The 15069-nt window shown below is 43.4% G+C and overlaps 1 protein-coding gene across 2 annotated transcripts in view; it reads left to right on the top strand.

Annotated features, from left to right (window-relative positions):
- The window catches only part of ACVR1C (activin A receptor type 1C), a 128942-nt gene that overhangs the window by 91483 nt on the left and 22390 nt on the right, over window positions 1–15069 (top strand). Inside the window, exons 3-4 of one of the 2 annotated variants that reach the window (XM_073634126.1) lie at window positions 11555–11794; window positions 14641–14871. In XM_073634126.1, the coding sequence (XP_073490227.1) occupies window positions 11555–11794; window positions 14641–14871 (471 nt within the window). Of the gene's footprint in view, window positions 1–11548; window positions 11795–14640; window positions 14872–15069 lie in introns of both variants that reach the window. The other variant, XM_073634124.1, reaches the window with a different exon arrangement.

Consider the following 15069-nt stretch of genomic DNA (forward strand, 5'->3'; position numbering starts at 1 on the left):
TCACAGTTTTGAAGGCCATAAAATGCCCAGATGGCACAAAACCCCCCCAAATTACCCAGTTTTGGAAAGTAGACACCCCAAGCTATTTGCTGAGAGGCATGTTGAGCCCATGGAATATTTTATATTTTGACACAAATTGCAGGAAAGTGACAATTTTTTTTTTTTTTTTTTGCACAAAGTATCTTGGGGTGTCTACTTTCCATAATGGGGTCATTGGGGGGGGGGGGGGGGGGTTGTGCCACCTGGGCATTCCATGGCCTCCGAAACTGTGATAGGCAGTGAAGAGTTAAATAAAAAATTTACGCGCTTGGAAAGCCTGAAGGCGGTGCTTGGTTTTCGGGTTCCCGTACGCGGCTAGGCTCCCAAAAAGTCTCACACGTGTGGTATCCCCATACTCAGGAGAAGCAACAGAATGTATTTTGGGGTGTAATTTCACATATTCCCATGGCATGTTTGAGCAATATATCATTTAGTGACAACTTTGTGCAAAAAAAAAAAAAAAGTGTCTTTTTCCCGCAACTTGTGTCACAATATAAAATATTCCATGGACTCAACATGCCTCTCAGCAAATAGCTTGGGGTGTCTACTTTCCAAAATGGGGTAATTTGGGGGGGTTTTGAACCGTCCTGGCATTTTATGCACAACATTTAGAAGCTTATGTCACACATCACCCACTCTTCTAACCACTTGAAGACAAAGCCCTTTCTGACACTTTTTGTTTACATGAAAAAATTTTTTTTTTTTTGCAAGAAAATTACTTTGAACCCCCAAATATTATATATTTTTTTAAAGCAAATGCCCTACAGATTAAAATGGTGGGTGTTTAATTTTTTTTTTCCACACATTATTTGCGCATCAATTTTTATAAAGCATTTTTTTGGGAAAAAACACACTTTTTTAAATTTTAATGCACTAAAACACACTATATTGCCCAAATGTTTGATGAAATAAAAAAGATGATCTTAGGCCGAGTACATGGATACCAAACACGACATACTTTAAAATTGTGCACAAACGTGCAGTGGCGACAAACTAAATACATTTTTAAAAGCCTTTACAGGTTACCACTTTAGATTTACAGAGGAGGTCTACTGCTAAAATTACTGCCCTCTATCTGACCTTTGCGGTGATACCTCACATGCATGGTGCAATTGCTGTTTACGTTTGACGCCAGACTGACGCTTGCGTTCGCCTTTGCGCGAGAGCAGGGGGGACAGGGGTGCTTTTTTTTTTTTGCTTTTTTATCTTATTTTTAAACTGTTCCTTTCATTTTTTTTTAATCATTTTTATTGTTATCTCAGGGAATGTAAATATCCCTTATGAAAGCAATAGGTAGTGACAGGTACTCTTTTTTAAAAAAAATTGGGGTCTATTAGACCCTAGATCTCTCCTCTGCCCTCAAAGCATCTGACCACACCAAGATCGGTGTGATAAAATGCTTTCCCAATTTCCCAATGGCGCTGCTTACATCCGGTGAAATCTAAGTCATGAAATGCTCGTAGCTTCCGGTTTCTTAGGCCATAGAGATGTTTGGAGCCATTCTGGTCTCTGATCAGCTCTATGGACAGCTGGCTGAATCACCGGCTGCATTCTCAGGTTCCCTGTTGAGACAGGAGAGCCAGAAAAAAACATGGAAGACGGTGGGTGGGGGGGCATTCCCTCCCACTGCTTGTAAAAGCAGTCTAGAGGCTAATTAGCCGCTAGGATTGCTTTTACATGAAAGCCGACCACTGGCTGAAAAGAATGATACCAAGATGATACCTAAACCTGCAGGCATCATTCTGATATAACCACTCAAAGTCCAGCAACATACCAGTACGTTGCTGGTCCTTGTTGGGCATATATTGCATGAAAAAAGAGAGTGATCGGTGGGTATGCCCACCATTAGAATACCTCCCTTCATCCACCCACTTCTAATGATGGGCATACATGCACCGTTTATATATGCCGAAGCATGGGGGCATCCGCCCCCGAAAGGTAGGAGCAAATCGCTCCTCCGCCCCTGCTGCCCCCATGCTTCGGCAAATCACCTCCTACAGCGCTGGAGTCACGGCTTTATGTATCGTGGGAGCAAACGCTGTTGCTGTCAAGATACATAAAATAAATCCGCGCTGCAACTGAATGGCGTACCTGCTAAGCAAATGATGGTTAACAATAAAATAAAGTAACATTACAGTATAACAGTAAAACTTACCATACCTGCAAAGCAAATACAAAAAAACATAGTAAAAAATATAACATTTTTTAACGCAACCTGTGCCTAAAATATATATATGCCGAAGCATGCTGTCAAGATAAATAAATCCGCTCTGCAGCTGAATGGTGTACCTGAAAACAAAATAATGGTTAACAATAAAACACAGTAAACCGTAAAGTATAAAAAAATTGCATACCTATAAAGAAAGCATGATAAAACATAATAACAATAAAACATTGCAGAATACAATACAGTAAAAAAGAGCAGAACAATAGAGAGAGAATAGAGAGAGAACAATAAAACGACAACTATTTTTTGTTTTTTTATTTTATATATTTTTTGTTTTTGTTTTTTTTGTTTTTTTTTTACAATTTTTTTTTGTAACTGTAACTTTTGTAACTGTAACCGGTTCCAGGTTCGGGTCTCTCAAAATGCGATGGCATCTTGGGAGACCCTGTGAAAGTGTGCCTAGTCTGTGCAGTGCTGTACCCTACGCTAATACTCAACTAGTGTATGGTAGCGTTCAAAACATTCACCAATGCAAAGACCAGGATTGTCAGGACAGGAGGGACAATAATAGCGGGTGTCACGCCTATATCCGCACTTGCTGCAGACACGACATCTTCTTTGGGGGGCTTGTTGGGTAGGGGTACTCGGGAGGACATAAAGAAAATGCCTCTCATGCAGCCGGCTTACTGCATTTGGTTGGGGAAGGTGAGGTGGAGCACTGTCTAGAAACAGAAGGGCTCTGACGATCTCTTCCTGGAATTTAAAGAAGGATCCAGTCCGTCCTGAAGCTCTGTATAGCACATAAGCGTTCAGCAAAGCCAATTGAAATAAATAAACAGACACTTTCTTGTACCAGCATCTGGACTTACGGGCAATAAGCTACGGCGCCAACAACTGGTCGTTGAGGTCCACCCCTCCCATATTTTGGTTATATTCGTGGACACAGAGGGGTTTCTCCACATCACCAGTCGCCGTAGTAATTTGGACCGTCGTGTCTGCATGAAGGGAGGTAAGAACGAAAACATTCTTATTATCCCTCCACTTCATAGCGAGCAAGTTATTACACTTCAAGCAGGCTCTCTCCCCCAGCCTAAGACGGGAATCTAAAAGCCGCTTTGGAAAGCCCCGGCGATTAGATCGCACGGTGCCACATGCTCCAATCTGCTGATCAAAAAAGGTGACTAAAAAGTGGCACGCTCATGTAATAATTATCCACATATAAGTGGTACCCCTTTCTGAATAAGGGTGACACCAAGTCCCACACAATCTTGCCAGCACTTCCTATGTAGTCAGGGCAGTTTGTCGGCTCTACGTGACTATCTTTGCCCTCGTAAACCATAAAACTACATGTATAGCCCGTGGCCCTGTCACAGAGCTTATACATCTTGACCCCATATCTGGCACGCTTGCTGGAAAGGTACTGTTTGAATGATAAGCGGCCAGAAAACTTAATCAGGGACTTATCAACGCAGACAACTTGATGGGGAGTAAACAAGTCTGCACAACGTTGGTTGAAGTGGTTTACGAGGGGCCGAATTTTGTAGAGCCGATCGTATTCAGGGTCTCCACGAGGACGACAGAGTTCATTGTCATTGAAGTGCATGAACCGCAAGATCTGCTCGTATCGTGCCCTGGCCATGGAGGCAGAGAACACGGGCATGTGGTGAATTGGGTCAGTGGACCAATATGACCGCAACTCACTCTTTTTAGTTATGCCCATGTTGAGGGAAAGGCCCAGAAAGAGCTTAAATTTGGAAACCGTAATTGGTTTCCAATCTCTGGCAACTGGGGAATAGTGGCGATGTGTTGACCAGCGTATAAATTGCTTTGGTCCACAATAGATCTATAGAGATCTTCGGTGAAAAACAACGAATAAAAATCAAGTGACTTAAAATCAACTGTTTCCACCTGAATGCCGGGTTGGCTAGTGAATGGGGGAAGTACGGGTGCTGCAGAAGTGGTGGGTACCCAATTAGGATTGGTGAATGCAGCAGGAAGGGCACTATGGGCACGACGGGCCTGTGTTTCTTCTTGGTGGCAGCGGGACACTACTTGTGCTTGCCACCTCACCAGCTTGAACTGCACTTATGGGACTCGCCACGTCACCAAGTGTTCCTGCAGTGCTGGATATACGACCAGGGTGTACTAGGCCGCTGGTGCTTGCCAGTTCACCAGAAGGAATAGCGGCGCTATTACTGCTCTGCTCCATACGAAGGACCTGCAGTTCTTGCACATCAACGACAGAAGAAGAAGTTCGGAGTCTGGTATGCCTGATCTTGGCAGGGACCACAACTCCGTCGTCAGAGCTATCTGTCATGGAGCCGCTGTCCTCTACAGGATCGTATTCTAAGCCTGAATCTGACAGATGAGTGGCTTCCTCTTCACTATCTGTCATGCTCATAAATGTGTAGGCCTCTTCACTAGTGTACCTTCTATGTGCCATTTTAGGCTCTAAATTTAGTGGTACACTAGTGAGACCCACAGGTAAAAAAAGCTCCTGACTGTTAGCGACTGTATCAAAATGCTACCAAAAAAACTGTTAGCGATCGCAGGGATCAGGCCTGACTCTACGAACGCTGCAGTTATGTGTGTTTAGTGTTTTGTAAGTGACAGTGATTGATCGATACTGCACTTGGGTGGGCTGGGCAGTGCTGGGCCGAGGGGCAAAACGCAGGTGCTAGCAGGTATCCGGGCTGATCCCGCTAACACTGCGTTTTTGGGAACCCTAAACTGCTGGGGACGCTAGTATAGATCTGATCAGAGATATTGATCCGTTCAGATACTATACCACTAAGGAAGGTGTATACTGCGTGGGTATACTGCGTGCGCAGGGCGATGCAGACCCTAAAACCTAACTTATATTATATATATTACTTACCCGGGTGATCAGGGGGTTAAACCTTTATTAGGTAATAAACGGCGGGTGCCCTGAAACTATAAAAAACAAACTAACTAACCAGCCTCACCCGTACCAGTTATACGGTGATCACTGGTGAAAGGGTTAACTAGGGGGCAATCAGGGGGTTAAAACCTTTATTAGGTAGTATATGGGGGTCCCTGACGCTATAAAACGCTGACGGCGAACCTAAATACTTACCTCCCTAACTAGCGTGACCTGTGACACTAATACAGTGATCAAAAAAACGATTGCTTAGTGACACTGGTGACAGGGGGGAGGGGTGATCACGGGGTTAAACCTTTATTAGGGGGGGTTAGGGGGGTATCCTAGACCTAAAGGGGGCTAACACTAACTGCCCAACCACTTATAACTGTCACAAACTGACAGCAATGCAATAATCAGTAAAAAAAAAAAAAAAAATGCTATTGGTGTCACTGTGACAGGGGGGTGATCGGGGGGTGATAGGGGGTAAAAAGTGTCCCTAGAGTGTTCTACTGTACGTGTGATGTTTGGTGCACTTACTTGATGTCTTCTCTCCTCGGCCCCGGAACAAAAAAGACCGACACGAGGAGAGATGACATCACTCTGCCGCTGTTTACATTACAGAGGCAGAGGAAGATTGTCATTCGTTGTGAGCGATCGTGAGGGGGTGGCCACGAATGAGTGGCCTCCCCCTCAGCATTGATCGCTCCCCTAACGATGCCGACTGTCCGCGGGAGGCAAATCACGTACCGGGTATGTGATTTTGCCTGCCCGTGCCATTATGCCGCAGTATGTCTGCGTTAGGCGATCGGCAAGTGGTTAATGGAGCTACCGGGGGTAGGGCTCCTCTGAGCTATATTTTGATGTTTGCACAGAAGATGACAACGATTTGGGAAGTGCCTGTGGGCAGCCACATTCAGCTGTACAGTCATAGCGTTGTTGGCAAACCTCAGGAGATTGCTGATTGTCAAGGTTACACTTTTGCTTCTAATCTAGACAATTGGCAAAGAAGAAAATGTTTAAAGTGATTGTAAAGTCTCGTTTTTTTTTTTTTTAAATAACAAACATGTTATACTTACCTGCTCTGTGCATTTGGTTTTGCACAGAGCAGCCCCAATTCTCCTCTTCTCGGGTCCCTCTTTGGCCCCCCTGGCTCCTCCCTCCTGTTGAGTGCCCCCACAGCAAGCAGCTTGCTAAGGGGCACCCGAGCAGAGCTGCAGTACTGTGTGTCCATTCAGACACAGAGCTGCAGTTTGGCCCCACCCCCTCTCTCTCCTGATTGGCTAACTGACTTTGATTAACAGCAGCAGGAGCCAATGGCGCCGCTACTGTGTCTCAGCCAATAAGGAGGGCGAGTCCCAAATGGCCAATGGACTTGTGGACATTGCTGGATAGAGATGGGGCTCAGGTAAGTATTAGGGGGGCTGCTGCACACAGAAGGCTTTTTATCTTAATGCATAGAATGCATTAAGGTAAAAAAACCTTCTGCCTTTACAACCTCTTAATACCAAAATATTTGTTTTTAAACATACACTATATTGCCAACGTATTGTGACGCCTGCCTTTACACACACATGAACTTTAATGGCATCCCAGTCTTAGTCTGTAGGGTTCAATATTAAGTTGGCCCACCCTTTGCAGCTATAACAGCTTCAACTCTTCTGGGAAGGCTGTCCACAAGGTTTAGGAGTGTGTCCTAAACCCCAAACTCGCTCATCCATGTCTTTATGGACCTTGCTTTGTGCACTGGTGCGCAGTCATGTTGGAACAGGAAGGGGCCATCCCCAAACTGTTCCCACAAAGTTGGGAGCATAAATTGTCCAAAATGTCTTGGTATGCTGATGCCTTAAGAGTTCCCTTCACTGGAACTAAGGGGCCGATCCCAATCCCTGAAAAACAACTCCACATCATAATCCTCCTCCACCAAATGATTTGGAGGGTTGGCCCAATATTTCTGGCAATATAGTGTGGATGAGCGATTTTGCGATGGAGGAACTTGACTGGCCTGCGCAGAGTCCTGACCTCAACCCGACAGAACACCTTTGGGATTAATTAGAGCGGAGATTGCGAGACAGGCCTTCTCGTCCAACATCAGTGCCTGACCTCATAAATGCACTTCTGGAAGAATGGTCAAACATTCCCATAGACACACTCCTAAATAAGGATGAGCTCCAGCGTGTTCGCACACTCCACGTGTAGAGCCCGCCAGGAAGTCGGCACGGCGCTAATCACAGGCAGTGAGACATGTTCCCGATGTGCAGCTGCAGAGATCAGGAAATGTCTCACTGCCTGTGATTAGCGCAGTGCTGTGCCGACTTCCTGGCGGGCTCTACACGTGGAGTGTGCGAACATGCTGGAGCTCATCCTTACTCCTAAACCTTGTGGACAGCCTTCCCAGAAGAGTTGAAGCTGTTATAGCTGTAAAGGGTGGGCCAACTCAATATTGAACCCTACGGACTACGACTGGAATGTCATTAAAGTTCCTGTGCATGTAAAGGCAGGTGTCTCACTACTTTTGGCAATATAGTGTACGAAGCAAGAGTAAAATTTCATTTTTGGCTGGAATCCACTTTAAACTAAATTTATGAACTGACCTTATCTTGTAAGGTTGTCCCAGGTCTATAAAGCAGACACCACTAGATGTCTTATCTTTAGAGCACCCAGGGATCCCAAAAGGGAAAGAACATTTCCAGCAAGTACAGAAAATTCCTGTTCACTTTTCTAGAAATGCAGTGTCCTTGTCCCCTCCTGTGAGCTGATAAGAAAGCAAAAACAATCTTATCTTTCTTGTGTAAACTTCAATACAGGGCACTTATACCCCCTTCCTGCCCAGGCCATTTTTCAGCCCTGTCACATTTTAAATGACAATTGCGCAGTCATGCAACACTGTACCCAAACAAAATGTTTATCATTTTTTTTCCCACAAATAGAGCTTTCTTTTGGTGGTATTTGATCACCACTGGGTTTTGTATTTTTTGTTAAACAAATAAAAAAAGACCGAAATTTTGAAAAAAAAAAGATTTTCTTTGTATCTGTTATAAAATGTTTCTAAATAAGCAAGTTTTTTCCTTCACTGATGGGCACTAATGAGGCTGCAATGACGGGCACTGATAAGGCGGCATTGATGAAGTGGCACTGATGGGCACTGATGAGGTTGCACTGATGGGCACTGATGAGGTTGCACTGATGGGCACTGATGAGGTGACACTGATGAGGCATTAATATGCAGCACTAATGGGCACTGATGAGGTGGCACTGATGGGCACTGATGAGGTGGCAATGATGAGGCATTAATATGCAGCACTGATGGGCACTGATAGGTGACACTGATGGGCACTTATAGCGGGCAGTGATGGGCACTTATAGGTGGCACTGATGGGCACAGATAGATGGCACTGATAGGCCCTGATGGGCAGCACTGATAGATGGCACTGGCGGCACTCATGAGGAGGCAGTGACAGGCATTACCGATGGGCACTGATTGGCATCTCTAATGGGCACTAATTTGCATACCTGGTGGGCACAGTATGGCATCCCTGGTGGGCTCCAGTGGGCATCCCTGGTGGGTCTGCACTGATAATGCGCTGATTATCAGCGCAGACCCCCCCTGTCAGGAGAGCCGCTGATTGGCTCTCCTTTACCCGTACCTTGTCAGCGCGAACAGAGGAAAAGCCGATAAATGTCACTTTCTGGTTATGATATGGCCTGCTGTGATTGGACACAGCTGATCACATGGTAAAGAGCCTACATCATAGGCTCTTTACCAAGATCAAGGATGTAGTGTGTCAGAGCGACACACCGCACCACCGGTCGCTGCGCGCAGGCAGCTTATTCTGTTGGACGTCATATGACGCCCAGTCAGGATATCTTAACCACTTTGCGGCTGTCATTTTGCTATATGAAGGGCGGGAAGTGGTTAAATTAAATTTATGAACTGACCTTATTGTGTAAGGTTGTCCCAGGTCCATAAAGCAGACACCACTAGGTGGCTCATCTTTAGAGCACCCAGGGATCCCAATAGTGGGAATAAAAAAACTAGGAAGCTTTGTGGCTGAAAATTGCCCAATAGAGTTACATGGTTTTGGTGTTAACTGAGCTAGTGAAAAGGCACCTTTTAAAGGCTGTCCAATTCCTGCACTTCATTGATCTGGGCATCCTATTGCAGTACAGTTGAAAAAAGAGCCAAGCGGTGTGATCCTTTCTACTGCGTCCTGTAGTACACCTCCCAACATTTTGAGATTGGACACCTACTAGCAAACCTATGTAGGCATAGGTAGGCATAGGACATGCCTCCTGCCACACCCCCTTCAAGGAGAATTAAAAAGAAGGTTCATTAACCGGTTCCCGACCGGCGCACGCCGATGTACGTCGGCAGGATGGCACGGCTGGGCAAATGGGCGTACCTGTACGTCCATTTGAATTTCCCGCCGTGCCATTGCGTGCGCGCCGCCCGGGAGCTCTGTGAGTCGGGTCGCGGGTCCCGCGGACTCAATTGCCGCGGGGATACCCGCGATCGCTCACAGAGCGGATGAACGGGGAGATGCCGTTGTAAACAGCATCTCCCCGTTCTGCCTAGTGACAAGTGTCACTCGATCTCTGCTCCCTGTCATCGGAGCAGAGATCAGTGACGTCACACACACAGCCCCTCCCCCCTACAGTTAGTAATCACTCCCTAGGACACACTTAACCCCTCCCCACCCTCTAGTGGTTAACCCCTTCACTGCCAGTGCCATTTACACAGTAATCAGTGCATTTTTTATTGCACTGATCGCTGTATAAATGACAATGGTCCCAAAAATGTGTCAAAAATGTCCGACATGTCCGCCATAACGTCACAATCACAATAAACATCGCTGATCGCCGCCATTACTAGTAAAAAAAAAATTATTAATAAAAATGCCATAAAACTATCCCCTATTTAGTAAACGCTATAACGTTTGCGCAAACCAATTATTAAACGCTTATTGCGATTTTTTTTTACCAAAAATATGTAGAAGAATACGATCGGCCTAAACTGAGGAAAAAAAATGGTTTTTTATATATTTTTGGGGGATATTTATTATAGCAAAATGTAAAAAATAATGCGTTTTTTTCAAAATTGTCGCTCTTATTTTGTTTATAGCGCAAAAAATAAAAATTGCAGAGGTGATCAAATACCACCAAAAGAAAGCTCTATTTGTGGGAAAAAAAGGACGTCAATTTTGTTTGGGAGCCACGTCGCACGACCGCACAATTGTCAGTTAAAGCTACGCAGTGCCGAATCGCAAAAAACGCTCTGGTCAGGAAGGGGGTAAAATCTTCCGGGGCTGAAGTGGTTAAATCCACAAGGGATTTTTATTACCGCTACTATAGATAATTAAATTGGCTTTTAAAATTGACAAATGCAGCAATTTAGAATTTGGATGAAAGGTTTAGCACTGGGAAAAACTTTTTGAAAGTTAAAAAGTGCATTTTATATACAACTATATAGATCAGACCAAAATGAGGGACAAATGAGGGGGGAAGAGGGACAGAGGGACATTGCTCCAAATCAGGGACAGTCCCTCGAAATCAGGGACAGTTGGGAGCTATGCTGTAGTGATGTAAATAAAAAGAAAAAAACGCGCTGCAGAGCCAGAATATAAAACAAGTCAATAGCTGCACCTAGGAAACACCAATATCTGTGTATAAATAGTTTTGAAAAATGAAAAAAAGTGCGCTTATGATCTATGATAACATATGATTTGCAAAATAATTGAATATGCAAACTAAAGAAATATATAGCAAAGTGTATTACATCAATATTTATTATACTTCATTCACTTCACATTTGTATGTATTGATGTAATACACTTTGCTATATATTTCTTTAGTTTGCATATTCAATTATTTTGCACATCATATGTAGTGATGTAAAGACTGGCAGATGGAACCACCATACATGGAAGGGTACCAGACATCCAAAGATTTGGTGGCTGTATTAGTTTTCTTTTTTCAGGGAAAGAACATTTCCAGCAAGTACAGAAAATTCTTGTTCACTTTGCTAGAAATGCAGTGTCCTTGTCCCCTCCTGTGAGCTGATAAGAAAGCAAAAACAATATTATCTTTCTTGTGTAAACTACTAGTCCCATCAACCCACTATGTAATGGAGATGAACAAAGGCAGACATGTTTGAAGTCCATTCTGTGTAACAACCATGGCTCCCTCCATAGATACGATGGAGAAGTGAGCATGGGAACACAAAGTAACAGGAATTGTGTTATTTGTCGGCTAATCATGTGAAAATCGGGAGTAATAAAGCCGAAAAAATGAAAACTAAAGCAGCCACCATATCTAAGAATTGGTAAGCTGCAATATAATACATTTTTGTTTTTGGATTTAGATACACTTTCATGTGTTCTCTGTAATGATTTCAAAACAACAAGTACTCCATCATATTTCAATAATGAATGAGTAACTTTTGTGTCCTTTTCTTTTCAAACCTCCAGCATCTCCAAGTACCTCCCACTTTGGCCATGTGGAGTTGACAGTCATAGTCACCATTCCAATTTGTGTCCTGTCATTAGCCATAATCCTCACAGTCTACACCTGTCAGAGGCGGTATGGTACCTACAGAAAGACAAGGCGCCAATGTATTGAGGAGCCCCTCACTGACTGTAACTTGGATACCGATGGGAAATGCTTGAAAGATCTCATCTATGATATGACTACATCAGGATCTGGTTCTGGTAAGTGTATTTCTTTGACTGAAATTAAACATTTTATTATTGTGTTATAAAAAATTCAAGTGAAAAATAAATTACTATTGGAATTTTGAAACATTTTACATTGTTTAACAAGGAGGGTTTTTTTTTTTAATGCATGAAATGCAAGCTGTCTGTGTGCCCTCCCAACAACAAGTCATATTCAGTTACTTTGATATGGGCCCTTATTGAGCCTTAAAGTGGAGTTCCACCCACTTTTACAAATCTTTAGCATCCCTCACTAAACTGTGCACTGTAAACGAATTGGATATTTTTTTATTTTTTTTCTCAGCACCTACTGTATATCTGCTGTATTCATTTTTCACTTCCTCCTTCCTGGCCGTGGCCCATCGCATCATTTCCTGTTTGCAATGCCTTCTGGGAAGGGGCGGCAACTTCCTCTGACACTGCCGTTGCTATGGAAACCTGACCTGAAACCTATTACACCGCTTGTGCTGCACTGAGCATGTGCGAGATCTGCAAGGATTAGATCCAGGAAGAAATACAGTCTGGCTTCAGATGCCCACACTTAAGATGGCCACGGCCTGCTGCAAGTTTAAAAAATAACAAACTACTGCTATAAACTAACAAAACAGACCTTAGTTTACAGACTAACTTTACTAGAACACATTAAGCTTGTGTATTATAGGGGTATTTTTATTTAAAAAGTATAATTTCGGCCAGAACACCATTTTAAAGTGGTTGTAAACCTTAACACATGCCCAGTAAAGTGAACAGCCTCGGATGATACACAGAGATGAAACAATTCCTCCTACACAAGTTTTACATGTATATCTGCTGTCTTCCCCTTTCTACACTCTTTGGAAAGTGTAGATTCCGTTAGAAATTTTCCTTCCTCTTTCAGCAGCACAGAGGGGTGGGTGGGAAGTTTGGGTTTACACTGTGTGAAAGCTGATTGGAGGAAAGGGACGCCTCCCCCCCACCACCACCACATAGGCAGAGGAAAGAAGGAACATGCAGAGCTGCAGTCTGAATAGACATGCTCTCTGCTAATCTCCCTCTTAGCACCCTTTCCGACACAAATTTCCAGCTGCTGTGATCTCCTGTGTTGGAGAACTTGTCAGACGTGACTTTGCTGATAACAGAGGAACAAAGCGCCAGAGAGAAACAGCACCTAGAGCTTTGGAGAGAGATAAGTAAACACTACAGATATATATGCTTGGATTATATTTTTTGGATGGAGTTTATAACCACTTTAACATATAAAACATGGACCTGTATTTCTTTTGGCCAATGTAGTGCAACAAAAGCTAAAGATTCACCTATTTGCATTGTACTGTAGTGTGTGCTGTGGTGCTGATCGCTTTCCTAAAATGTCATGGGTTGACGTTCAAAAGATTACCAACATGACACAAAGCACATATACCATGATTTCTGGTGAACGTACATTAACATGCTCACAAACACTCATCTGTGGGTGTGTATGGAGCTTAAGGAACTGCATACCCTCAGTTTTTGGCCATATTGATTCAAGCATCACCTTGTTTATAATGAACATTTTGGAGTCACAAAATATTAAAAACCAAGTGATTTTCTTTTGTTGATAGAGTATAGAAGTGGTAGAACACATGTCAGGTATCTATTTTTGTGTAGGCTCCTCTTGGATAGTTTTCCCCTCACTTCTTGGGTGGCTTCATGGACAAGAAATGAGCAGAATCTCAAATCGCAAAGGGCTAAAAGTCAGGGTTTTTTTTTTTTTTTTATTGCCTTCTGTTCCCCTTTGTCATGAAGTAGTATAACATATTTTCAACATGCAGACAAAAGGATTCATCTGTCCCACCTTCCTCCTTATTTGTCCCATTTTTTTGGTCTGATGAGTAGACCCCTCTAAAAATGATCTATCTATCTATCTATCTATCTATCTATCTATCTATCTATCTATCTATCTATCTATCTATCTATCTATCTATCTCAATTTCTTTGTAGGCCACATCAGCATTATTGTTGCCCTCAAAGGGCCGGTTATATTTATAAGACTAAATCAATTTATCTTGGACTTTTTTTCTTAGAGAATAGGTGTAGGAACTCAACCATCTGCACATATCTTCCTCCACAGCCTTCATCTCCCCCGACAACCCATAAGCTTACTTGCATCTCACCCATCTGGCCCAGCTCTAGTACCTCCTGGAAGCGTAAGTGGCTCCACCTCTCTCACTTGGAGGGAGATCATTGGCTGGCATCTGTGCTCCTTGGCATAGATGGGTATCACAGTGCAGCTTACCATATGATGCCCCATCCCACACTGCACCTGCATCTGCATCTCCCTTGTCCCCGCCACGAGTGCAGGGCAGGCAAGGATCTGGTAGAGCCACTAAGAGAAAACCAGTCCTTGTAAGCACAGAAGGCTTCTGTGTTTACAAGTGACAGCGGAAAGCGAGAGCCAGAGGTGATGGAATGCAGTTCCGCCACATTCCAGCTGACAAAAAAAGCCCTGGCCCGATGCCTTATGTTTGACACGTGTACTAGACTAAACCTTTCCTCAAACCTCTGTGCTGAAAGTAATCCCTCTTTATCATTTCAGAAAGTTCTCTGGCATGCAAGTGGCAATAAAACCCCAATCAGATTTTATTTATTCTTTACTCTGCCCCCTGCCCCTGAAACAGCTGAGATTTGTTGGGTTATAGAAATGTGTATTATTCTCCAAAATGTCTAATTTCAGGTGAAATTTTTCTAGTTGTGGTGTGGGTTTCTTCCTCTTGGTGCCTCAATATGGTTGGAACATTTCTGAACCATAAAATACCACCTCCTCCTTTTCTATTTTTTTGGTCCAAGAACCTCCTTTGTATGACCATTTTGTGTTTCTTTTGTAGGGTTACCTCTGCTTGTCCAGAGGACCATTGCAAGGACAGTTATCATCCAAGAGTTAGTTGGCAAAGGTCGTTTTGGAGAAGTTTGGAAAGGAAAGTGGTGTGGAGAGGACGTTGCTGTGAAAATCTTCTCCTCTCGAGATGAGAGATCCTGGTTTCGGGAAGCAGAAGTCTACCAGACGGTTATGTTAAGACATGAAAATGTTCTTGGCTTTATTGCTGCTGACAATAAAGGTAACATATGTATATGTTTGACATGATATGTTACAAATTTTCTGGATAATCCAAAGCACAATTTACCTTTCTGCCTTAGCTGTTTAAATTAAAGATTTTTTTTCTAACTAAACCTCTGCTTTAAGTGTTTTGGGAACAATGGATACAGCAGTGCTATGAATAAAAATGGAAATAATGGAGTATATCTCCTATTTTAAC

Source organism: Aquarana catesbeiana, linkage group LG06 (assembly GCF_042186555.1).
Source record: "Aquarana catesbeiana isolate 2022-GZ linkage group LG06, ASM4218655v1, whole genome shotgun sequence".
Lineage (NCBI taxonomy): Eukaryota > Metazoa > Chordata > Amphibia > Anura > Ranidae > Aquarana > Aquarana catesbeiana.